At 43.1% G+C, this 27,456-nt stretch overlaps 1 protein-coding gene across 2 annotated transcripts; it reads left to right on the top strand.

Moving 5' to 3' along the window:
* The first annotated feature begins 707 nt into the window (after window positions 1–707).
* On the top strand, window positions 708–27,456 carry zgc:174356 (uncharacterized protein LOC100137120 homolog). 2 transcript variants are annotated; one of them, XR_009525860.1, is made up of 12 exons: window positions 708–1,202; window positions 3,913–4,105; window positions 7,699–7,870; window positions 8,399–8,514; window positions 9,464–9,603; window positions 12,413–12,569; window positions 12,901–12,998; window positions 17,616–17,754; window positions 18,679–18,762; window positions 20,864–20,985; window positions 21,082–21,304; window positions 21,778–21,917. XR_009525860.1 is itself a non-coding variant. In XM_060052589.1 (11 exons), the coding sequence occupies exons 1-11, from the start codon at window positions 1,074–1,076 to the stop codon at window positions 26,914–26,916; spliced, it is 1,437 nt and encodes a 478-aa protein (XP_059908572.1). In that variant the 5' UTR covers window positions 710–1,073; the 3' UTR covers window positions 26,917–27,456. The 2 variants fall into 2 exon arrangements, 1 of the variants encoding a protein (XP_059908572.1); XM_060052589.1 differs by lacking the exons at window positions 20,864–20,985; window positions 21,082–21,304 and adding an exon at window positions 26,865–27,456 and having other exon boundaries at window positions 710–1,202; window positions 21,778–21,934.

Here is a 27,456-nt window from a genome sequence, read left to right as displayed (position 1 = left end):
CCATTTGTTGTACGTACAATCTATCTGAAGCATTGTTATGATCCGATCAGTGCGTAACTTGAAAGAAAGAGAGAGAGAGAGACTTTGAGGAGCACACTACGGGAGACGGTGGATGGGGAGTGAGAAGACATGGAGCATATTAAAGCAGTCACATTCACTTTAAATGACTCAGATCACCCATTAAATATATACGACACAGCCAGAGTTAAAGGGAGCTAGAGAGAGGGACAAGGCACATGATGGTTGCTAAGTAATTTAATCAAGATAACTTTGATAGGCTATTAAATATGTAACAGACTGAAATAAAGAGACAGGCAGAGAGAGTGAGTGATAATAAGGCACGGCGTTGGATGTTAAATGTATGGAAAGGCACAGAGAGAGAGAGGCACAGTGTACTAGAAGGAGGCAGGAACAGTGAAAATGGAGGTGGACAGGCTTTTAACGCTTCATGCTTTTTTTCTAAACCCTTGTACTACAATGTCCATTTATCTTGAGATGAGGTTTTCTTTTTTTATAAGACCGAAAAGGGAGTAAAGAGCCTTGTCAGCCGCCCGCCGCTGCACAATAAAACACTTTACAGTGGTGGGGGGTGGCGTGTCACCTGTGGTCCACTGGGTCCCCTGACCGGCGGTTTACTCGTGCGTGACCCCTCTGATTGGCTGTGCAGGGAGACCAGGTGGTTTGTATCAGGAAGTAGATAACCATAACATGCTTATTTACGTAGGCTATAGGAGGGACTTCCTCTTTGGCAACCGAGTCATGTGAGCCCATTGATGTGCGTACGGCAGTGTGTGTGTTTGTGTTTCACTACCTTTCACACTATGTTAACAGTTACCGAAAAGGCAGAGTGCATGTGAAACACTTCAATTTGATGTAGCTAGTTCATATAAGATGGCACGACAACATGGCTTTCAGTAATGCGACAATGGAGATCACTGATTTGGACTATAGGTGTCTGTTGGTTGGATTACAGATGTCAACAGTTCCTTGTAGAAGAACAACCTGATGCTGAAGTTTTGTGCGGGCTTCTCGGTTGATCAACACTTACATTGTTGACCATTTGACTTGGGTTTATGGTAATCGCCATGGCAATCAGTGTAGCCCGTCTCCGGAGCATTGTAACTGTCGAGCCGGTTATTCTGCTCTACATGACTGCCTTGTTTCTAGTGACCCCTGCCTATCAACAACTGATCATCAGTAAGGTAATAACCTCTGCTATTTGTACAATGATGTGAATGGGAAGGAAATATTTTGATTCAAAAGAGGATTCATAATGGATCATAATAGATCTCATTCGATTATTGTTTTCTTTGGTACAAGTCAATGCAGCCGTTGGAGCAGTAATAATATCTTTGTATTTTTATGTTATCTTCATATTGAAAGACACTTTATTTTGAAGTGATCTTATGAAGATCAAAAACTGTTACTTTGAAAGGCTATGCTACAGGAAACCCTATAGGGCGAGTTCAGCATATCGGCCTGTGGCTTGCTTGTTTGTTTGTAGGACAAAGACACCCTTAGGAAGACGTTGGACACCTTTCGCTCTTTACGCGTTATGCATTACTCTTTATGCTTTTCAAATTAATTAACCTTCTATTTTCCTGCTCAATTCATGACCTACCAGCTTGGCTAGCTGCTTGCCTACTGTAACCCCTGGATCATTACACCGCATATTAAAAAGAAGGCCTTGCAAAGAACCAAGTTTGACACTTCATTCACCACAGCGTCAATGTATTTATATCGCTGTATGTTTTACCAAGTTCTAACCTTTAAATACTCAGCGTGTTATCATATTAAATAGTACAGTAATAATATTATATTTCTAATTGTGCCAGTTAAATCTGCCACCAATATATAGACCAGACGACCTCAAATATATGCATTTGTAGGTATTGTATTTATATAATCGATTTTTGCATATTTATCTAAATTGTCCTGTATGGATATAGACTGCTGCACAAGCCTGTATCCCTTTAATCTGCTTTCATAACCACGGGTCTGTTAAGGTTTGAGTAGATCAATCATAAGATAACTAAGTGCCCTGCTGCGAGGATCCTTCTTTTAAAACCACAAGGTACACTTGAGCATGAAATAACCCCGGGAGGCTCCTCTCAAAATGAACAAACAAAACCTGAAGGAGAAAATCCATGGGGGGGAGAAAAGAGCTCAAGTAACGTCCCTTTCTCTCGAAAAACTAATCCCCTGACGCCCACGCTACCAGCTTCTGAAATTGACTTGACATTGACAAAGCCATGCTTTTCGAATCAGGAAGGCTATGGGAAATAAAACAGGCCAAGTGCATGTATTACTCAAGGATGGTCGAGTTTGGGTTAAGATAACATTATGTTTTGAATCATGTGACTGGAGGTGAGGGTGCAGACTTGCTTTGACTCGCTAAGTCAATGTTTTTCAAATGTCTGCGGAGATGCACACTTTGTTTGAACTTGGATCCATTTCCCAATGACCTAACTTGCGCTGCACTCAATTTGACAGATTCGAGCTTTGAATAAAAAAAAAAAAACAATCACAACATTCGGCACCTTAAAGCACACATCAATAGCATTACAAAAATAAAAACGTCATTATTCGTATTAACCTTTCATCTAGATCTACGCTATCTTAACAATTGGGAAGACGACCGCACATTAACATACCCCGATAACCAAACCGGTCTCGCTTTCTCCAACATCACGGCCACTTGATAACCCTCAGACCAATCAGTATTCTGCTCTGTGTTTCTAAATTGCACTGCAGTGATGATGACCTCCCAGGTTTGCTCACATGCCTTGGACTCGGTCGACCCTGGTCATCACACCCAAGGACCCCGAACCAAAGAACACTTAAATAATCAACAGGTGTTGCTTAGAAATCGAATCAGAGCACACACCGGGGTGTGTTTGATTAATCCCCCTGCTCCTCCGCCATGGGAGCCCCCTCATTGGCTCTGGGCACTGACTGTAGAACCGTTAATCATGATTTGTTACTAAAATATTGCAGTTTGCAAAGGGTGCTCAAATATGTAATCAGTGACATTTAACAACAAACCATGACTGTCTGTAACAGGATTGGGGTCTGCCTTAATATCCCAGTGATTAGAATTGCGTTACTATAGCAACATGGATTTCCACACACTAAAACGGGTGTTTAAATTTTTTCCTCAGTATAATTAATGTGGCTGGGCAACCTTGACCCTAAGAGTTTTCAACCCCAAATTGGAACAACTTCTCCTAGTAGAAGTTGTTTGTAAGTTATTTTATCAGGTTTTCAATTGAATGACAATATATTTTATTTTCATATGCATTTCATATTGTTTTTCCGAATGTTCCCATTTCAGTTGCAATAATTAGTTAATAATTAATTATATCTATACTATTCGAATAACATTGAGTAACATTGGATACACTTCACACAAAGGGTAGATTGTCACCTACTATATTTTTTATGTTTTTCACGGGCGCTTTTATCAGCTGTAAAAGTATGTCTATTTGAATTATCTGTGGAGTTAAAGACCACGTAACAGTGTTGAGGGTATGGAATGACAACATAAGTTACTTTAGTGCTTCACTTTAGCACCCCATAAACAGCAGTCGATAGCTTTGGCTGGCAGCTGCTAATGCGTGTTGGATGAGGAATGCTGGAAATCGCCTGCAGTAAAGATTGACACCGGTACGGCCCTTCAAGTTGATTATGACATAGATTACGCAAACATCTGCTGTCTAACTCTGCGTGTCCTTTTTAATGTTAGAATTGATCTCCGTTGTTTCCTATTCAATGAATTGTACAGAGCGACAAACCAAGCGGAGATGTCCAAGTCAAAACGGCCACGAAGGGCGCTCTCTGTATCAATACCTCTACATAATTGCGAAAAACGGCCAAATAACGTACGCAAAACGTGCTTGTGTGTGAGCGCAGATCTGCAGTGAGCAGTACGGGCCGGCCAGCGCAGAGTGCAAGGACCTGGCGGCCTACCCTGAGGCGCATCAGTCGGTGCAGCGCTCGTCCTCCATGGTGATCCTGCTCTACACCTCCGTGCTCTCCGTGCTCTCCATCCCCCCGGCCATGCTGCTGGGCTCCTGGTCGGACCAGAGGCAGCACTCCGACGGAGGTACGCTTCCTCCACCACGCATCATCATGGGAAACCTTTCGTTATTTTAATCACAACTCAAATGAAGGACATATCAATGCATATGAACACACACACACGCACGCGCGCGCGTGTATGTGCACACACACACACACACACACACACACACACACCAATCCCACAACATATCCAATTTTTGCCGCAATCCACGACGAGCAACCCTTAGCATTTACATTCCCCGCGGAGAAAAGGATCCAAGGCCGCGCAGCACGCGTGCAGAACGGCTTGCTGATCAAAATCACATTTTTTACATACATTTGCAAGTATTTGCATATGATTTGTCCAAAGCCTTTTCTGCACTGGAGTGCTGTCAGAATAGATGGCAGCTCACATCAGCTCATCTGCTGTAGAAAACCAACACCCTGTTGGGCCTCCATTTCCCCCCCCCCCCCCCCACTATGGTCTCTCGTGATCCATTGAACCAAATTAGTTTTCAATTAGACACGCCCGTCGCTACAGAGCTACTAAGCAAAGGGCTCGGCTAGTACACACACAAGCTTATCAATCTTGTGCCTGAATGGACGTTTACTTGTGTGGTTTGTTTTCGGGGCTTTTTCTCGGCTTGATTGGCTGGTTGATGTTTCACTTACCAATCAACCGTTGGAGTGTGTAATGGCGATGACCGCATCACATTTGTCACATTGTTTATTTATTCCGTCGCAGAAATTGATGGCCACTTTGAAAGTTTTTGAATTGCGGCTGCACCTGCTTAACTTTTCACTGCCAGGATTGTTTCTTTACTTTGTTTTGTGGATTCAAATGGTTCCAAGGTTGCATGGAGCCAAAAGTAAAACTTTTCTTGTGTCCAGTGCGGCATTATTGTTCTGTTAAGACCATGAAAACACATAGGGCCCTATTTTAACGGTCTGAAACGCAAGTGGGAAGCGCAAAGCGCAAGTAACTTTGTGGGCGGTTCTACGGCGCTATCGCTATTTTACAGGAGGATAAATGACACTTGCGTCGCGGCGCAAGTGTCAAAAGGGTTGGTCTGAAGCAGCCTAATTACCCGTAGGTGTGGTTTGGGCGTAACGTCCAACAAACCAATGAGAGTGCCAGCTCCCATCCCCTTTAAGAGCCATGAGCGCATTTGAATCGGACGAGTTGATATTTTGACAGCGCGTCTGCAGTCTCCGATGAGACAGATGCACATGAATTTCAAACTGCAAATGGCTCAGTTTATTGCCAAATAATATGGCCTAATTCACACATGGAATAAGGGGTTTTCTTCCACAACTTCAGAAATACTGAGTCTTTAAATAAATTTCGCCAAAGAAAACGTATATGATATAACATATGATATGCGGTAACTGTGGTTCTATTTAATGATATACGCAATACATTATAAACATTGTTTCTTATCAGTATTGTATGCTATCCTAATATGCATGTGTCCCCGCGGTAATAGACATTGCCATTGTTTGTATTATGCGTTACGTGTTTAGTTTGCGTGTGTTTAAACAGAGCACACACGCGCGCCCGCATTCATTCATTCTTTTTAACACTCACTCGCGGTAAAACAATGTTTTTCACGATCAAATACTCATCAATCCTAAAAGTTATGGACATGTAGGCCTACACGATGTCTGTGTCAAGAAAATATGTTTTTGCTGTACGGTGTTTGCAGATGCATTGATTTAAAAGTACAACTTATTACCGCTGCATCAGCTGTTCTTTCCCAAATAATTTACCAAGAATGTGCGGCTAGGTAGATGAGAGAAGCAAAGTGTATGCGCGAGGTGCACAAGCAATCCGTATGCATCGCATGCGCATGTATGCATCCGCCCTTAAAATAGCATCTGAACAACGCGCCACTGACTTTAAACCAGGTATTTCGATGTCAGTAGCGCAATGGTATTCAGCAACGGCAAAATAGCGTTTGCGCCAGAACACGCCTCCTCCTTCCGCCGAACCGCCCCTTGGGGCGCATGATCAATCCCTAATTTACCGGCGAGTGGCGCTGGTGGGAAAAGAACGCTCTGCGCCAGTTGTAAACTAGCAACGACACATGCGCCAGTGACTAAGTCACTTGCGCCGGATGCAAGATAGGGCCCATAGGCTCATACCAATCAGTTTTTGAAATAAAAGAATGATGTAAAGATTAAAAAAGATATAAGGCTAACAAAGAAAAGGTAAGATGACTTTATAGTCCGATCAATTTACATAATATTGAAATTTGTCTTCATCAATCTAGCAAACAGTAAGTACTGACCGTACACAGTTTCAAACACACCACACACAGCATATAACAGACATTGAACAGCAACTAAAGGGTGCCATGACGACAAAAAGCTTCTGACACGTAATCATTCTGAAAAAATAGCCTTTTGACTGAGGCCGTCCATCTGTCCTTGACCCTCACAAAGGGGCAGACAGTAAAAAAATGACAGACAGCAACCTCTGACCTGAAAGGACCTTACTTTCCCCTGGTAGCCATTTATAAAAACGGCCAGCCTTGTTAAAAATGATCGTATTCTTTGACTCGCTGTGTTAATCGTATTAAGCAGCTGTCGTGTCACCCCCCGGCCATATGGCCCACGACGTGTTTCATGTGAATCGTGGATGCTGTGCACGTCTCCGGGGCTTTCACTTTGTGTTGGGAAGCCTTGAATGCTGCTGGCGTTCAGTGGCGGACCACCCCATGAGCCAGCCATGAGCAACCACACAACCTATCCACACAAGCGCACAACCTTTTGCGTAACAAACAATAACTCGGCCTGTTGGATGAGCCTGTGACAAGATATTTGCAACGTATAAATATTTCATGCAAAAAAACGAATGCATTATTAAGAGTCATGTTTAATTAAAGCTCTCAGATGGAGAATGTTCTCCGGGTTGTTTCCGTGCTTTTGTGTTTACTATTAATACGCTTTGACACTAGTTGCTGTCATTGAGACCTTTCAGATGGATATAACATTTGATGCATTTTGTAATATCTGGTATAATATCTAATATGTTCCTACGCGGCTTATGAAGATTTCTTTGTTTGTCATATCCAATAGATGTATTAAATCGTCGTTGTTTATTGCTAAACTTAACAGGGTTATTCTTAATGTGTTATTGATTACAGTCAAACCCATGCCAGTGGTTTAGCCTACTTACACTTGACAGGAATCTTTATTTATTTATTTATTCAGCATATAACATATTTTCTTCTGAGAAGTTATCTGTCTTCAGTAATGAGAGCACATGTCTTGATGGACAAGATAAACACGCACATCAAATTGTATAATAGATGAAGATCCAATCGGATCAAAGCGTAGATCTTGTTTGTAGTCGGGGAGAATAAACACCTTGGGAGCAGTATGAACTGTGCAGACTCCTTTTATAGAGGATGCCTTGTGTAAACCAGCTGTCACATTGTATAACATTTGACGGAAAACTTTTAGCAACTTAAGAGAAATGTTTGAATGCAATGGAAATTACGGTAAGCAAATATAAACAGTGACAAAAGAAAATCTAATCTGGGGTTGTCAAAAGTACGATGAAATGTGGTGAAATATCAAGCAATATGCATCTCTGCTGACAGTCACGCTAATGGCTTTAGTTTGGGACAGGTTTTCGGGGCAGCAGGCGCAGTTTGGTTCTGCTATTGCCCTGTATCCTTTCCCTGGCCAGCGGAGGCCTGCTTATCGCCATAGCGATGGTGGACCAGTTGGGGGTACTCTGGATGCTGATGGCGGCCGGCTTGGTCGGACTTTCGGGAGGTACAAGTTCCCTGTTCTTAAGGTAAATATGCATACGCTAAAACACACGCCACAAGTATGGGGCTTGTATTCTTTCACCAGAGGTGATTAATCTATTAGATAAAAAATATATTTAAAAATATTTGTGTGGATATTTATTCTATATTTTATTGAGTAGATTTGTTTCCCGAATGGGATCAATGCATTTCTTCTTAATCTTGTCTTAACTTCTTCTGCTGAAAAAAATGTGTTCGACGCTTGGTTCTCCAATGTGTTATATTTCAAAATCGAACACGACATTTAGGCAAGTAGAGGCAGGCAAGGTAGATTAGCCCCAGCTGTGTTATATTGGTTGGAAAATTGATGGCCACGCATGCTTGTACATTTATGATTTACATTAGTATAAACGATTAGGTTTTAATGTGGAATAATTAGAAAGATCAGGTTTGGTTTTTGTAAAACAGGTAAATTAGAGGATTTGCCATATGAATACCTTTAGCCAACCCTCTACAATTATGATGAATACAACTATGATTAATAAGCATAAAAACAACTCTCTTCCCCCTGTCAGTTCTTTCAGTTATCTCGCAGATCTCACAGCCAGTAATGAAGGAGTGAACAGGACTCTGCGTATGGCCGTGGCCGAGGCCATGGTTTTTGTGGGTGGCACCATTGGCTTCTTGCTAGGTAAACTCCCTTAAAGTAGAGTTTTATGCAGAGGTTATTGCTGTATAGTTGAGAATTCGTTTCATCCTTATTTTTTTATCGTATTGTTTAATAGGTTGCAGTTTTATATATTATTGCAACATGGTCTCACAGGAATCCGTGAAATGACTACGGTCGGACGCTTAACTCGAAATCCGTGGCCACATCACGGAAACACGCCGATATCCGTGTGTGAGCCACGGAATACAGTGTAATTTACTTGCATTGGAGCAAATTCCGTGGCCACATCACGGACAATTGAAGTGATTCCGTCAGACCACCGCAGATTTTGAGTTAAGCCCCCGCTGTTGTCAAATGTGGCACACACACAGATTGAAACAGGAGCACACACACAGATTGAAACGGGAATCTGTGTGTGTGCCACGGAATATCATTGTCATTTACTTGCATTGGAGCAACTTCCGTGGACACAACAAGGACAATTTAAGTGTTTCAGTGAGACCACCCCGGGTTTTGAGTTAAGCCCCCGTGGTCGACTCGCTCGTTGAAACGGGGATCCGTGTGTGAACCACGGAACATCAGCGTCATTAACTTGCATTGGAGCGAATTCCGTGGCCACATCACGGAAATCGGCGTGTTTCCGTGATGTGTCCACGGATTTCGAGTTAAGCGTCCGACCGTAGTCATTTCACGGATTCCTGTGAGACCAGGTTGATTATTGTGTTATAGGCTTTGGAGAAGACGTATACTATTTTTAGCACCATAAATAAGTCCAGTTTTTTTTCCTCCATTTCTAATTGCCGTAAGGTATGTGTGAATTCCGCGTTGGAAGTGTTGCTCAATTTCACTGTACTCTGTGCAACAAAAGGACTTCTATCATACCATTATAATATTTGGGTGCATTATTAATTTATGACATATAATACAATTAATTATACATAGCAATATCATTTTTCTAATTATTTTCAAGGTGGATATCTGGAGGAGCAAGATTGGGGGATGGTAATAGCCTTCTCTTCCTTCTGCGGTTGTCAACTTCTCTCCATTGTATACATCCTCGTCTGGTTACGCGACCCCATCATACCAGCCCGACTTACATCCTCATATGGGGTAAGCGGACTAAAGGCAGCGTTGTTCAAGTTTGACTAGGATGTCAGCCATTTTGTAGGGTGTTCAAATGTTTTGAAAAAAAAAGGGTAGCTGTCCTAAAATGAAGAGCAGTCCAATAGGAAGGCGTTCCCATGATCTGCTCCAGTGTCCTGTTTTCTTACGATATCCCCAATGACTTCCCTACCCCCTCACTACATCAGCCATCAACATTCTGTAAATGGTACATTAATAAATTAATCAAATGGTTTATTAAAACATGAATTACAGGCTTTATTATTAATTATAACAGCTATCCCCCGACCGTAGAGCCGAAGTGTAACACGGATTTACAAGGCTTCATTTCACAGCCACGTACTACACCAAACTATAAAATAGGACCTATTTGCTTTTGGTGCGTCGCAGATCACGATGGATGTTTTAAAATGATTTCAAACTGTTGCGAGGCTGTTTTATCCCCTAAAGTCCAGTATGCCAAAGAATAGTGCATTTTATTAGGGTAGAACCAAGAAGTGCAATTTAATAATGCGATTCCAAAACCAAGACAGCCCATTGATTCCATGAGATTGACTTCTCAAAGCTCGGTTAAACATTCAAATCCGATTGTTCTTGGATATCTTGTCATGTCCTGTCTGTGGATCTACATTGTCTAACAATGCAGACACATCATCACATCTTTTGAGGTGAATAGAAGTGGAATAAATCCCTGGATCGTGTCGAGGTCCCGGCGGACGTTTAATCACGATTCTAACTGAACTGGGGGGTTGCCGCAGATTCTCTCAGAATACCAACAGGCAGGCCCTGGGCAACCGCCTGAATCCTGAGTGATAAAATGATGTCACTCGGGCTCAATAGGATTTGAGTGACGTACAAGTCAACTCTTTCTGAGAAAAAGCAAGAGCAAAGCGTTAGGCAAAAAATGCTACATTCGCCATAAAATCGCATGTCTATCCTGGCTGTCATGGTTAATCAGGCAGGCCTGACAGCCTGAAATAAACTAGATGATTTGTTTACAATGATCATACAATGACAATGATCATGCATGATTATGCAAAGAGAAGATCATTGCAAACGCAGTGATTCTGCGTAAGGCGCAGTCATCAAAGTGGGATAATGTTGCTGTCATCGGCAACAAAAGATTTACTATGCTTTTTTAGACATGCTTCTAAATGAAGGCTATGACTTTTGTTTAGGCATAGATGGAAGATTTGGATGTATTCAGAAAGAAGAGAAAAGGAGACCATATTTTTCCTGAGAAGTCGTTTTGAATAGACGACATTCAGCTGACTTCAAAACACCCAGTAGCACTTAATTTATCGTGAGGTAAATGTTATGTTTAGCAGCGATCACGCGTATTCCAACTGGGAAGCAATTTGCGTTTCTGACAACTATCATTTCATGAGATATGATGAGACGCACAACTGTTCATGCGTTATGCTTCCGTGGCTGCAGTGTGCAGCAGAGATGGGTTGATTGATCACGACAGCAGACATATTTCAAGGAAATCCCGACTTATGTAAACTCCTGAGGGAGAGGGGATAGGCGATCCCAAACTAACAAAACATCTTCACCCGACCGTGTCAAACTTCTTTTCACTTACAGTAGTCTTACGGGTCACATCTTTAAACTTCTGCTCGGTGACTGAGAGAGCTTTTCCTGAAGAACAGGCTGCTTAGTGATTACCAATTGATTGCAGCTGCCTCACCTCCAGGTTTGGGGCACCTGCCAGTCATAATACTGATTGCCCAGTGTAATGCCCAAATATGGGCGTTCCTGAAGGGAGGTTGTCCAAAGTCTGGATCTTTCTGCCGCAGAGGCTCCACAACTGTTAATTTACATGTTAAGCTACATCGTAGACAAAGAGCATTTGGTGCTCAGACCGCCTATCAATGGTGAATATGTGACTTACATTACATACCTGCTATTTAAAATAATGAAGATGAATAACCTTGTTTTTCACTTTATTCGTTTAAATGTAATAGTACATTTAATAAACTTTAATGTACAAGGGCACGGGTTCCAGACGTATCCTCACTAGTTTAGTGTAAACTGTGTAACTGTGCCCTGTTACATGAAGGTGGCAGAGCCATAATTAGTGTTATGAGCAACATCTATATATGTCCTCAGATGACACCTCTGTGAAGCAGTGTATTTGATTTCAAGAAAAGTTAGAGGGAAACCAGATATTCGGTGCCAACACAGTCATGTCATACTGGAATTTGCCATTTATATTAATTTATTTGATGTTTTATCAAAAGCAGCATTACTTTCCCACTTCCTAGAGGGTCATGGTTAATGGAGCCAGCCTGGCATTGCAGCCATAACATAGAAAAATAGCATGACAAGGAACATGAGTTAGGGAAACCCAAGCACACGTTTGGACACAGTGAGCAAAGGTCATATAACCTTTGAATTAAGCAAGCCAAACTGTGAAATTAAGAGGAGCATCCATTGCAATGGGTGGCAATTTTAATTTTAAAGGCAAATAGGCTCAGGATTACCTAGGCGTGGTTATCTAAAAAAAGTTACGAAAACAACTTCACGAATTGCTTTGCTTTTCCTGTTATAAAGCCGATTTCAAGATTTATTTTTTTATATCGACCAGCTGAGTGTGTGATGCCAAAATGTAACAAGGGAGTTCCATGATGCTATAATATATTTGTGGACTTATTATTGATGGGAATGTAAACATTTTCCATTCAGATTAATAAAAGTGAATATTAGTCAAATGTATAATGGGCCTCCAAATGTACTGTATTTTATAGTACTTTCCATCCTTCCTTCCTTTCTCCCTTCCTTCCTCCCTCCTCAGTCTATTAACCCTAGCAGCGAGGATGACGCCACCCCCAGCATCCTGTCACATGCCAGAAGGTCTCTGGCGGTGGTGTTCAAGGAGAGGCCTGATCGGGGAAGGTTCAAGCTGCTGCTATTGATCGTCTGTACATTCATTAACAATCTGGTAGCTGTCGGTGAGAGAACACACAGCATCCACGCGTGTGTGCGCACACACGCACTCAGCACGCACACAGACAGACAGACAGACAGACAGACAGACAGACAGACAGACAGACAGACAGACAGACAGACAGACAGACAGACAGACGCACGCTCATGTTCGACAGGTGAAATGATGCCGTGGTGAAATTCAACTCTCAGTCGGAATTGTAACAGTTGGGTCTGTCAAAAAAATGACATCCAATCCATTTGCATAATTCAATAGAACAGCTGAAAAACAAAGGGAGTTCAAACAGGCAATTCTAACTGTGTGTGCGTGTGTTTGTTTGTGTGTGTGTATTCCAGGTGAGACCACAATCTCCCTGCTTTATCTTTCGTATGAGCCGAGAAATTTTTCTACACAACTCTATGGGATCTTCCATTCAATCAGGATGCTGTTGCTGGTAACACACACACACACACACACGCACACGCACACACACACTACAAATTGAAATGCGACACAACAAGAAACATAACCACATAATTTCCTTGTAGCTTGCTTATGGCAGCTTTTTTCAGTTTGCGCCAAAGTTGTTGAAGTTCTCCGTGGTGGAGTGGGAGTCAGCTGGGGAGAATGGCTCTGTGCGTGAGCCTGTTTCTGTGGTTTTTCGTTTTATCATGGTTCCACTTTCTAACGGAGATATCGTCTTCAGTCTCAGATGCGTATTAGGAATGCTGATGCTCACTGGCGATTAAACGGTTCGGAGGTGAGAAAATGCAGCATTAACACGCCGTAGTATCACATCATATCATGCAAGCATATCAAGGAGATATCTGAAAGAAAAAAATAAATAAATAAATAAAACATGTCTTTATTTTAAACTGTTCCAGTTCTGCAAATGGTAAACCACACTTGACTTTAAATTCTTGCACGTCACATCTAGAGGCAGTCAGTTCCTCATGCGGTTGTCTACAAATGTAGCTGCTGCCTTTCCCCCAATGGGAAGCCTTTTGTGACAACTGCTGTCCTCTCCAAACTGTGTACAGGGAACAACACCACTGCCTTAATAGTCCTCACAGACTCTGATCTGATCCCAGCACGGCCGACTGAGCCGTCCACACCTGGGACCGCTGAGCTGAAACTGTAGCTTTACCTAGCTGTACAATTCACAGTTAGTTTCACTTTGATTTTGGTCAGTGTACAGTTGTAGTAACTTAAAAAGCGACAGGAATAACCACCTGCCTCCAAGCCATAGCAATAACCGCAATTTGACAAAGTAAAACAGTATTGATCTAATTATCGACCGAAACAAGACGGGGAATCCTGGTTTCCTGTTGTTACCTCTCTGAACACATCCTCAGTCTCTCTTTGAGAAGTTGTCATTCATTTCCTTTAATAGGCGATCCACATGAATTGTTAATTTACTGCTGGCTTATTTCAGTGTAACCCAAACGGTGAGATGTTTATATTGGAGTAATTCGATCCGCCCCCGAGGTTAGACCTTTACTTGACCATTTTGAGGAACTGCCTCCGCTCTGACCTATAAACCTCCTTTGAAGGAAAAAAAGAGGTATCATTCACATTTGAATCACGTAACTCCCTTACGTTTCCCAGACTGACTAACAATGCTAAATGGAGGATGGTGGACATCAGGATGAGGTTTATGTGTGTTGCCTTGTTAATGTGCAGCATCAATACCCCTGCCTTGCATATGTGTGTCACTATGACATTGTAGAGTCCATCAAGGCAGACCACCGGCACACGTCAGACCACCAGAAAACAGGCACGCACGCACATACACACACGCAGCAATGCTCAGGCACACGCGCGCACAGGCACATACACATGCTGGACGCGCACACACACACACACACACACACACACACACACACACACACACACACACACACACACACACACACACACACACACACACACACACACACACACACACACACACACACACACACACACACACACACCACCACAAAGAGGTTTAATTAAGGCCAGATCAAATAGCTGTTGGACAGAGAGGAAGCCGGAAAAAGGGTAGAATTGGAAGGAGATGAAGAGAGATAGGAAGTAAAGAAAAGATGGAAAGTTGATTTTAATTAGGTTAGTGGGGGTAGGGGGGGGGGGGGGGGGGAGGAGGAGTACCTATGGAGCGACCAGGGGGGAGCGGTTAGAATACAAAGCCAGATAGATGCAGAAGGTGAAGATAAGGAGGCTGACGGGGACGTGTTTACCAACGGGACGAGAAGCGAGCGCTTATTCATGTCCCCAGTGAAGGGGGAACGAGTGAGGCTATTGTGGCGCGGTGTAAATAAATCAATCAAGAAATACAATGTACAATGAGGACGCTGGCTGGGGGAAGAGAAGACGGGGGGGGGGGGGGGGGGGTTGGTGCGTCATGGAACAGATTAAGGTCTTTGAGGTCAATTGTAGAGAGCAAGTCCCAAAGGGGGCTCTGCTACATCCCCGCGGCGACTGGGATGACCAAACCGCGCATTAGGGCCCTAAGATGTCTTGAAAACACATGGCTTGTTCAAGCAATTCATTGAGTGGCTTTTGTCGCATTGTGGAAGATGGTTTAATCGGAAGTGTGACGCTTAAAGGTGACATATGATAGCACCAGGTGTGAGTGTGATTAGCGGTTAAACAAGGTTTTTTCAAACGCCCACTTGTGATGTCAGAAGAGTCTGTTTTTGCAAAACGGCTTGTAACAGCTAAGCACACGAAACTCAAACAAGACCAAGCTTTGTTAATGGCATTATCAGGTTAAGTGGACTACTGGTGTGGTGATTAATACACACTGACCTCAGTGCTCTTCGACCACATAATCTTCGGCACAACAAAGTCATTTCAAAGAAATTATATTGTTCGTGGAGGATTTAGCCGAGAATGAGAGGCGTTGGCAATGTTTTGTTCCCTCGGACTGGTGTGGTCCTGTCTTTTTCTTTGCTGTATTTTTTTTTTTTTTTTTTTTTTTGTGCCTTTAAGGATTGGACAGTGAAGAGAGACAGGAAATTGGGTTGGAAAAAAGAGAAGCAATGTCATTGGAGTACAGGTGGGAATGGAACCTGGGTCGCTAGAAGGCATCCTGCCTACGTGGTTGGTGCGCTAGCAGCCTGAGTCACAGAGCCCGCCCACACACATTTTATTTTATAACGGCAATTTAGAAAAAAAACACTATGGTAACACTATATTGACTGAGCCTGCTTTAAATTTATGTTTCTGCATAAGAAATTGGACAGATTAAGCGTAAAATTGTTCAGACTCATCCATGTTGTTGGACTGGTTGAAAGTCGTAAAAAGCTGACGCTGAGTTATAAATAATGTCTGACACTTTAAAAAATATAGCCTTCATTCTCACCTGGGGCCACTTTGTAGAGAAGAGCATCAGCACAAGAGGTAGACAATATTTATCACTGCGCCAGCACATCATCTTTACGAGAACACACGGAAAGAACAAACGTCAAATGTAGAACCTAGATATGCACTTCCATATTATGAAGTATTAGCTTATGGAAGAGTTTATATACTCTATAGAGTACTTTAACACACACACACACACACACACACACACACACACACACACACACACACACACACACACACACACACACACACACACACTCTCTGCGTCACGATGTGCATTGTTGTTTGGTGTGGGGCCGAGGGCGTACGTGCAAGACGTGTCATTTTGCTTCGATAACAGAAGCAAGAAAATTTGAATTTCAACATCCCCGTCTACACACACGCAGACATTGGTGAGAACAGTAATGGCTGAAGGTTAATTCATTCTACTCTGTTGTCTAACAAATGACAGGATTATTCATCAGCCACACCACCGCCATTGTGTTATGGATGTGTGGCCACCTCTTTGTATGTACATCTTGCGTGTGTGTGTGTGTGTGTGCGTGTGCGTGCGTGTGTGTGTGTCAGTGTCAGCAGTAGTGATTCCTCGCTAATGATGTGTGACTGTGATAACAGCCTACAGCCGTAATAGCCTCCTCTATTGGATAATAACTACAGCTGAATGAATGCCCTTGAGCAAAGCACTTAACCCCTCGCCTCTAATCGCAACGCCTGTCATTCTCACTCAGGTGGGAGCGGCATCTATCTATATATCTCTCCGTCTGTCCGTCTATCTATCGCCATGTCCGTCGGTCCATCCGATTCACATGCATTGACACTGTATTCATGCTGCATGTATGTTTTGAATACATATTGTCACCGACTGCTTTTGTTGATACCACAAATGGACTTGCAGTAGAAGGGAAGGGAATCATACGGCCACTCCGTGAGTCATTCTTTTCTCTTCATTCCCTTCACGTTTTTCTCACTGCGATCCTCGTCCACATCCAGCCCCTCGCAAGGCAGGGACGTCGTTTGATATCCAAGTGCCTGTTTGAGTAAACGTCTAGAAAGCAAAAGAACAGTCCAAGTCCCCGAGTGCGTTTTGTGCTCGTCTCACTTGGGGACATTTTGCAGGACATTGTAAGGACATTTCGGGGGACAAATGGCTGTTCTTGATCCAGCTGGGTTCCCCTTAATATTTTTTATAAGGTTCAACCATCTGGATGGTGAGCGTGCGACAGACTCCCCCTTCTATCGTGATCTCACGGGATGTGTACACACGCTATTTCCTGCCAGTCTATCACTGTGACCTTGCCAGGGCCGTAACGGTCCATACACATCAACATAAGTGAAATGACATGTCATTTGTAATCCTTTGGTTCACAAAAGCCATTGGTTAGATATAAGGCCACGGAGGGATCAAAATAGGGCGTTATAGCTAAACTTTCAGTCTCAGTGAATGGCTTAGGCTCAAATTCACCTCTGTCGCTTGCTCTCTTTACGGCTAATAGATCCATGCATGTCATTATGCCCTAATTGCCTTTAATGCAACTCTGTCTCTGTTATTGTGAGGTCTATATGCTACAAAGCGCTGTGTGTGTGTGTGTGTGTGTGTGTGTGTGTGTGTGTGTGTGTGTGTGTGTGTGTGTGTGTGTGTGTGTGTGTGTGTGTGTGTGTGTGTGTGTGTGTGTGTGTGTGTGTGTGTGTGTGTGTTTAGGGTGCTGTATTGCTGTTGGTGTTTCCTCTGTTACTGAAGCGGGTTTCGGAGCAGACTCTGGCAAAGGTCAGCGCCCTGTTCCGCTCGGCCGCCCTATTCCTCATGGCGTTCTCTACCAACACGTGGATGGTCTTCCTCGGTGAGCCCAGCCACACACAGTCCTTTTTCCCCCACGGTTTTAACAGTATGTCTCTTTAAATTCTGAATTTGGGTCAGGGTTATTAACAGGGAATTTTTCGACCTGATATTAGCATTCAAGACAGTGTTTTGGAGCTTGATTTCTATCACCATTCCCAGTTTTTGGTTCCTTTCATGCAGGCATACATATACACGCACGCACGCAGGCCCGCTCACAGAGTTTATACTCAGTGATAAAACAAAGTCGCAGATAAAATGTGTAACTAGCTTAAATTGAAGATAGATTTCTATCCAGAGAACAGTGTGAAAAATCTGCAACAAGAGAACAATTCCATTCATTTAACATTTTGCTAATAATTCGGAAATGCTGTGAGGACCAAACAGATTTTTCCCAGTTTCCCATCAACGAACAACAAAAGCATTATAAAAAACAAAGCTTTTTCAAATTGCTTATGCTAACAAATGCATGATAATAACCTACATTTCCATAACTATGATTGCTAACGTTTAAACGGAAATGAAACAATCCAGGACAATACTGGGAAATTGTGATTGAAATTAACTAGATTGTTTGGTCAACATAGAGTAAGCGCATTTGACAGTCTGCTGTTATGTGTGTTCATAAGCTATGCAGCAGGCGAGTGAGCAGAATTGGCAGTACAGGGATTTATCCAGATATAACTAGTAGAGGGTATATTCTAGGCGGCAATTTAACAAATGGTTTGCATAATGTTTAGACATTTCGACCCATTGCAAGGTTCACCGAGAGGGACACGCAGTGCTGTATAATGCAGCACAAATCACTGCATGCGATATTCAATGATATTTTAGCCTGAATGTAGTGGGCGGAATTCGACCCAGTGGCTGAAGGAACGTCTCAGCCATTTGAAAGCCTTCATCTATCTCTGTACTTGTTCCTCTGCAGTGTGTGTCATTGGGGCTCCATCAGGAATAGGCCAGGCAGTTGTGAGGTCACTTTCTTCTGCTATCGTGGAAGAGCATGAACAAGGTGATTCAATCCACTTATGTCTGTCTGTCTGTCTGTCTGTCTGTCTGTCTGTCTGTCTGTCTGTCTGTCTGTCTGTCTGGCGGTCTGGCGGTCTGGCTGTCTGTCTGGCTGTCTGTCGAATTCAAATGTGAATTTCCCAAAGCTATGCCTCTCTCTTCTGTTCTGGTTGGCATTTAAAAGAGAATCTCTAACATGCATGCAAAACAAATTAAGAGGGACTGGCCATGCAAAAGAACAATCAAAGCATACTATTGTAATTGGATTACCTACAAGAATACTAAGTCAATACTAAGTACCAAATGCTTAGGTGTCCATCCATCCCTCCAAAGGATCATTGCCAATTGGACTTTTCACTCTATGTAGCTGTTCTGTTGGATACCCCTCCAGAACCCATACAGGACTACCTGCACAAGGTCAAACAGCCAATCCCAAGAGATGCCACTCGACCTAAGAAGAATCTAAACACCATGGCTACATTGCAGGACACGGCAATTGAACAACCTCGCCCCATCACATGGCCAATTAAACTGATGAAGAACTATAGTAGAAGAGTCTATATGCTTTTCATCTCTATTTTGCCCTTCCATCAGGACTAGGTATAGTGGACAGTGGTGGAATACAATTTTTTCTTTTTCTAAGACCCAGTTTGGGGGACCCCAGACTTTGGTCACTCCTGTATGCTTCACACTGCTGCATCTGAGGTGGGCTGCCGGGGGCTGTCACATAAACAAACCATGGATTGCTTTTGCACAATGTCGCTATGCCACCGTAGATAATGAATACCTGAGTGGGCAAGAGGCACACTGAGGTATCTCCTCTTATGAAGGCTATTAGTTCTTGTCACTGACCATGCATCCCCAAAGTGGATCATTACTAATGCAGTCGAGGAGCCCGAGAATAGGGGCATGTTGGGGTGACCTAACTCGGAGCATCACCACGCTTGGGAAACTCCATGGGCGGGCCTGGGAACCTGTCAAGAAAAGCAGAGCGGGGCGCCCCGGCGGCTCGACGGGTAGAGCGCGTACCATATCGGCTCAGGACTGAACTGGGTTTGAATCCTACCATTGGTCATTTGCTGCATGTCCTTCCCTCTGTCTCCCATACCTTCCTCTCCATCTCACAAATGCAAAAATAAATCTTTAAAGGAAAGCAGCGCACCTATGGACAGGCATCCATGACTGGTCGATGTCAGCGGATGTCATCACGCACAGCCCATCCGTTGAAGGGGGAGGACATGAGTTGGGATGCACGGCCGGGGGTGTCACCTGCTCTGCAACCTAATTGGACGCTACATATTCGAATTACTATGATGGCATGCATCCCAGGCCTGCTGCATTCACTTCATCAACACAGAGCCACTCCCCCGTGGCGTCCACCAGTGGAGAACCTTCGCCCGACCAGTGCTGATTACTGAATGCTCCCATAAATGCATACATTAGTGCCCACAGAGTTCAAAGCTTTCATAAGGGAGAAACAAGAGTATAATATATGTTCTACCATCGGTGATCCGGCAGGCCGTCCATGCAGCCTCCAGCAACACGGAGATCCACAAGTTTACAAGCGCCAGCCGAGCCCTCTATTAACCATGGCAGTCGCTGTCTGCCAGCTTGTTCATGTACATCCACCACTTGTGGGACTTGTGTATTTATACCAGACGTGTGTATTTTTCCTATTTGGCGTCTATTTGTGGAAAAAAATGGTGCAATTGCCAAAACGATTGCTGTTGCGCCCCCCGAGAATTCAAGCACCATAGAAGCGATAGCCAATAGTATTGATCATAGTGCGGTACATACAGTGTCATATCGAAAGGTCCAGGATTCAGATCTGTTGTGCACACAATTTTGAGGTATTTAGATGATTTAAAATAGTCCAAGGAGACATGTATACAAATTAATCAGAATGGAGAAATATTTTTTATGCATTATTTGGTCACTTGGTGTTTTGGTAGCCATAGTCTGAAGGCATTAACCCTACACAAATACAACGACTACAAAAACCAACAGACTTAGGTTTTTGACTACATTGATAGTGCATTGTGTTTAAACAATATATCCGGAACCAGAAATTAGTTTCCATCCGTGTCATGTATTTGTGTAAACAGGAGATCAAGTGCCAAAGTGTGCTGCAGCACTATTCTATCCAGACATCCTATGGGGACACATTTAAATGCAGAGCAATCACCCTGTCAGAGCTCAACGGGATAGGACAGCTGAATAGCCACGGGTAAACAAAGTCACTAATCTGCAGTCTCACAATTAATTGGGGGAAAAAAAACACGGATAATACTGAAGTCCTGAAGTCCTGTTTTCTATCAACCAGGAACCGAGCCAACACACAATGCTGCAGAACAGAGTAGATCAGAGAAGAACAGAGACGATGTCTCGGGCATCACCAGTGAGCAGTCTCTCAGGCACTTCAGATCACAGGCGTCAGACAGCAACCAGAATCCAGAGTTGCGGCATACATGAGTCCTTCCCCGCAGCTTTCTCTCATCTCATTACAGCCGGCCACACTGACTGTGGCCGTCGACAAGCCCTTCAAGGTATTACATTATAGAGTGATTCAATGGAGGATGGACCTACTGAGAGTGGGTGGATTTGAAGGCTTGTTTATTTCTATTGTTTTACTGCTCATGTCGCTGCGCTCAAATTGCAGGATAAAGATTTATGGCATTGTTTGTATCTAGGGAATCTGCTCTTATTTTTTTTTATTCTTACTTGGCTTCCATCCCAAACGCCACCACTTGTTTATAGTGCAACCCTAATAGCAATTCCAAATCCAAAATCCAAATATGATATATATAGCAGGCGCAGCACAGTTCAGCACAGTTCTAAGAATCATTCTAGGTGTGAACAAAACATGTGTATTGTTATGTTGTTACGTGAATGTCTGTGTGCGTGCGCGGGCATGCGTGTTTCTGTGTGTGTGTGCATGTGTGTGTGTGTTTGCGTGGGCGTGTGTGTGTACCCCTCTAAATGGTCTAAATTGATGAAGGGGGGTTATTTTTTTCCCTAGGTGCCATGTTCTCATTTTCAGCGTCTGTGGAGGCCCTGTGTATTCTCTTGGCCGGTCTGTTGTTTAACGGCCTCTACCCCCTCACCTTGGCGACCGTGGCTGGGATGCCCTTCGTCGTCATGGCGACGCTCATGCTGGTCGTCTTCATCCTCATGCAGTAAGTGCACGCAGTGCTGCAGACACGCAAACATTAGGGTGGACACAATTTATGTTATACGCCATAATGGCTCCCACCAAGGCTAGCTTGACAGGGGGGGAAAAAAGATTTATTCTTAGTCAAACAATATGAATTCTATGTGTGTTGTATTTGTCTTGAGGGAAAATACATTAGGAATACAAATGAAACTTGACAGGGTAGGGAGTGTCTAATCTCCTGTTGGTATTCGACACTGAGCCAAGATGAAAGATATATGAATGATTAAGAATCTCTCACCGTATTAGCATTGGTAAATCTAATTGGAGTCATTAACAAATCTCGATTTTATATGTTAATACAATCAATATAATTAAAAAAAAAAGTCCTTCACATTGTTATCATTAATTTTCACACAAGACAAAGCTCTGCATTTTAAAGGTACTCATAGCTTAATGAATGCTGCGGTAGTGCATAGAGTACTACCACCACTACTCTAACATCTCTGTACAGTGATGCATCGGTCACTAGTCTCAGTTTCATTCCTGTTTCAATGCATGAATTTAAATCCACAAGCGCAATTTTGTGTACTAATGATGTTCACCTTAAAACCTTTCACATGTCCGCTGTTCTTAGAAATCTCTTCACTCTCATTTCCCCAGCTGCAACTTTCGTTTTCTATCCTTTCTAATATCCTCATATTGTATCTGTTTGGTACTAATGCTGGACGTTTTTTTTGCATGGCCTAGTGTTATTCAACAGTGCTTGGGCCTGGGTATCCAAGACGCTTCCATTCGGCTCTTCCTGATCCTTCTTATAGAGGGCTCCAGTGCTGAAGACTTTAATTACCTTTGAAGTGACAAAGTGTCTAGCCGACCACAGCCCACCCTAATTCCTCATTCAATGATTCGCCTCAAAGCTACAATACGAATAAGGGAACAATCCAAGACCGTGGGCTTATCTCCATTTGGCCTTTGGTCACGTCTTCATGAGAGGAAGGATTAACATATTTTAGGATACGGGAGGCAATGCTATGATCCCTCGAATCGGGAGTCCGATTTGTGCTGTGAATGCTTAATCTGGAGTATGGTAAACACCAGCATGTTAGCTTGAACTCATACACAGGTGTGTATGCAGAAGCTATACATGACCAAATCGGAAAGCCCAAGTTCACAACATCCTTGGAGAGTTTAGCGCAACAGATCAAGGGGCCTGGCAGCTTTTACAGACAACCCTGTGAACGAATGTGTCAAAAGCTTACATCACCAAGCCCTTATTTTGCCTTGTCACCGCAATGTCAAAACATGGCACCCGTGTCTGAGGTTTAAGGTTTACCATCACCGTCGCAGGGGGACCCATTGAAACCAAATGGGGTAGAAAGGTACGCTTAATGACAGCATAGAGACAGCATAAGGCCCACCTTGTGAGTGAATGGAGACTTTTTAACTGAAGGTTGTTAGAGGAATATATTGTCGATAGAAAATGACCCTAATTTAACAGCCCAATGCATAAAAGTTGAAGGCCAATGTGATTTCCTAATCAAATGAACGCCAGCATAGACTACTAAGGACTGATAAACTTCACCTCTCTTTCTGCTCTCCTTCACTAGCTGGCGCATGATGGAGAAGACGCATGCTTTTTTGACTTCCATGCACTGCACCAAAATAAGTTTGCTCTAGTAAATACAGTAAATACAAATATCTGCGTTATGGTTATAAACCAGCATGTGCGCCTGCAATTCAAAGTTTATATACTCATTAAATACAGCTCACACTGGCTTACTTTAAAACAGATATTGCTTAAACATGCAGTCCATGGAGGTCAAACATAGGAGTGACCTTGTTTAGGTGCTTTAGCAAAGGGAATGTATCGCGTTTCTCGTTGTACATTTTTTGCAGAAGAGTAGCCTTACGGTGTAATCGTTACAGACATGCCACTCCTACACAACACAGTTTTAGCCTGGAAACAAAGAAGAGTCTCCACAGTTAAGTTTGTCGGTGCTAAAACATAATGTGAACAGCTTTACCCAAGTCGTATTAATGCAATCAACCAGATCCCAGCAGTGGTGCTATGACCTGCAGCAGAATCCCACAGCCATGACATTCATTAACTGCTGAGATGCACTTTCATCCATAGGCTCTTTTATCCTCCTGCAGTGTTCTCTTTCTATAAATTCTCTCCCTCTCTGTCTCTGCCTCTCTGCCCCTCTCTCTCTGCCTCTCTGCCCCTCTCTCTCTGTCTCTCTGCCTCTCTCTCTGCCTCTCTCTCTCTCTCTCTCTCTCTCTCTCTGTCTCTCTGCCTCTCTCTCTGCCTCTCTCTCTCTCTCTCTCTCTCTCTCTCTCTCTCTCTCTCTCTCTCTCTCTCTCTCTCTCTCTCTCTCTCTCTCTCTCTCTCTCTCTCTCTCTCTGTCTCTCTGCCTCTCTCTCTGCCTCTCTCTCTCTCTCTCTCTCTCTCTCTCTCTCTCTCTAGCTCTCCCTCTCTCTCTCTCTAGCTCTCCCTCTCTCTCTCTGTCCAGCTCTCTCTCTCTCTTGCTCTCGCTCTCTCTCTGTCTCTCTCTGTCTCACTTACTCTCGCTCTCACTCGCTCTTTCACCTTGTCTCTCCCATTGTCACTGGAGAACTGATTACCACATCATTGACTCCCTGGTGACATCGACGGGTAGTGGGGGAGGCAGAGATAATGTGTGGACAGTGAGTGACGTCGAGAGACAAAGAAAAGGAGAAAAATAGAAACCAAATTAATTATGCTTTGCATATACAAATGGAAGGTAATCACACAACAATAATGGTGAAATTGTAAGCAGACACCATGTGGATTGAATCTGTGGATGTGGGTGTATTGGTGGGTGGGTGGGTGTGTGTGCACATGCATGTCTGCCTGTGTGCATGTGTTTGAGGGTAATAGTGGGTGTTAATGGGAGTGATTGTGTCTGTGGGTGTGAATGTGTGTGTGCTGATCCTTCATGGGTAACGAGGCATTTATTTTGACTGGAAGCTGATATCACTTCAATTTGATTTCAGATTTAAATTTGTTCAGTTTTATTGATTTTTAATTTGAGTCTGTATGTGTGTGTGTGTGTGTGAGAGAGAGAGTGTGTGTGTGTGTGTGTGTGTGTGTGTGTGTGTGTGTGTGTGTGTGTGTGTGTGTGTGTGTGTGTGTGTGTGTGTGTGTGTGTGTGTGTGTGTGTGTGTGTGTGTGTGTGTGTGTGTGTGGAAATGAATGGCTCGGAGTGTGTCGTTTAATTAGATTTTCAATTTTAATTGGTTTGCGTGCCTTATCATGAAGTTGCTGCATCAAACCCTTGCTGAAGTGTCGGGAAAAATAAGGGATTGCTCGCAGTGAATGGTTCAGGTTAATGTATGTGTTTGTGTGTGCCTGTGTGTGTCAACAATTTTAATATATGCGTTTGATTAATAACGTAGAATGTTGCTGTTCCATTTCGATCTGATTGATAATGAGGTTCGGGATTATTTGAACATGTAATACAATTCCAGATTAGGCATATAGATCAATAGGACCGGCCTCCGGGTTGAAAGACTGTCGTAAAAGACCGCTCAGTGTGACACACAGATTCACAACATGACTCCAATTATCTAGTTTGTAGATCATTGATGTTGCTATTTTGAATGGTTCACTGCAACCACTAATGACATATCCGGGAGAGTCTCATCACTTCCATCTCTCACTCTGTCGACCCTGCCGGTGGAAATACCCCAACGGATGAGGAGGAGAACGACATTGTAGTGATCTCGTGTCTCTGTATCAGCGGGGTTGCCGACTCCATTCTGTTATTTCAACACCACTTTGTATTACAGGCCTTCTCCTTTAGCAGCCGCTGCCACCACCGCAATGTTTGTACTGCCTCGCAGTGGATTTACCACTCGGCGTTGCCTGTGTGTTGCCAATTTACTCAGAGTTTCTCAAACGCCTGAGGATATAGATTTGTGTCCAATCTGGCTTTAGTTAAAAAATAAATAAAAAAAGATGCGGAACATGTAATGGGATCTTGGGAAATTGTTTTAAAAAATTGACTTCTCGATTCACAAAAGGTTGGTTTTCTACAAATCCCAAAGCAAATCCCTTTGGATACTTAAATGCCGGCAGACACTCCCAGGAGAGTAATGGGCCGTGGATGACAGACAATTGTTCGACTTCATAGAAAAGGGCGAGGTTCGACAGAGGGCGAGGTTCCCCTCCCGAGGAAGGACTAGAGTTAAAGATCTATACATACTGTGCATAGGAGGCTGAAGATAAGGCAGAAACAAAATATTTTGTTTATAAAAAATGCCACTGGCAGTCTTAAATATCTGAGGTTGACTCTGTGTGTAATAATCAATCCACAGAGGAAAAACACACCTTCCCATCACATACAAACACATGCATGCACACACACAAACTCTCCTACACATACACACACACACTCTCCTCCTAAGTGCGAGTTTAAAAGCGGCAGCTCAATATTTTGTGTTTTTCAGAGCTTTTTAAAGACCGAAGACTTGGTATTGAATTGCTCCTAGTATTGTAAAGGCCTACACAGTGTATACGTTGGCAGGATGTGCAAATAACTGAATGATTAAGATTAGATTTAGTAGCTATTTCAGATACCAAATATCCTTGTTTAGGTTAACAAGGATATTTATTGTGTTTAAAAAAAAAAAAAATGGCCAAAAATACCTCTTGTGTTCTTGAAACTGTTCCTCATGATAATCCATAACCTGTGTTATCAGTGTTGTATAACGTGTTATTGGGGAGCTTTTTCTAACCAAGGCCACCAAGCGACCCACCTCGGGTGGAGGAAACTCTTCTTCTCACAAGATATTTTTGGGTGGAGGAATATGTGATCAAGTACCGCTGGATGAAGTCCTACTTCATCGTGTAGTGTATTCTCCTCTGTTGTTCTTCCTCCTCCTCCTCTTCCTCCTCCCATTGTGACTACCTCCTCCTCTCTGCTCAGGTGGATCAGTGAGAGCCCTGCTACACACCCTCGCCTCTTGCTGTCGGACTGACGGACAGACAGGTACAACATCCTGTCTGGGATCGCATCTTGCTGAAATAATCCTATTTCTAGAAAAAGATAAGGATTTATAGTTCAATTATTGCAGTTTTTATGATAATAGTACCATGATGAATCGTTTTGTGAACCTAAAAGTTGATTGGATTGAAACAGATTATTACATGGGGAAGGGGTTCAAACCTGCACTATCTAACTTTTGTACTGCAGCTATTTAATCCATTAAAAAACTGATAGTTTCTCAAGAATAAAATAGACCCATCCATGGGGCAATCCATCCTGGGAATTTTCCTCTATAAATGGTTTGATTCTGGTCCACTTTCAAATGATAAGGCACAAGTGTGATTAAAACACCCAACAATGGTGAGGTTTAAGCTCAATCAATTGCTGTGAGAAACGAAATATGCTATAATAATATTGGCTACTATCATATTTGTATTGTTTCAATGTTGTAAACATACTAGGGCCCGACCGATATTGATTTTTGAGTGCCGATGCCGATTATTTTCAGAGAAAAATTACGATTACGATTTAA

The sequence above is a fragment of the Gadus macrocephalus genome, chromosome 5, assembly GCF_031168955.1.
Source record: "Gadus macrocephalus chromosome 5, ASM3116895v1".
NCBI classification, from domain to species: domain Eukaryota; kingdom Metazoa; phylum Chordata; class Actinopteri; order Gadiformes; family Gadidae; genus Gadus; species Gadus macrocephalus.
The sequence above is the reverse complement of the archived record's forward strand: the minus strand, read 5'-3'. Positions and strand labels throughout refer to the sequence as shown.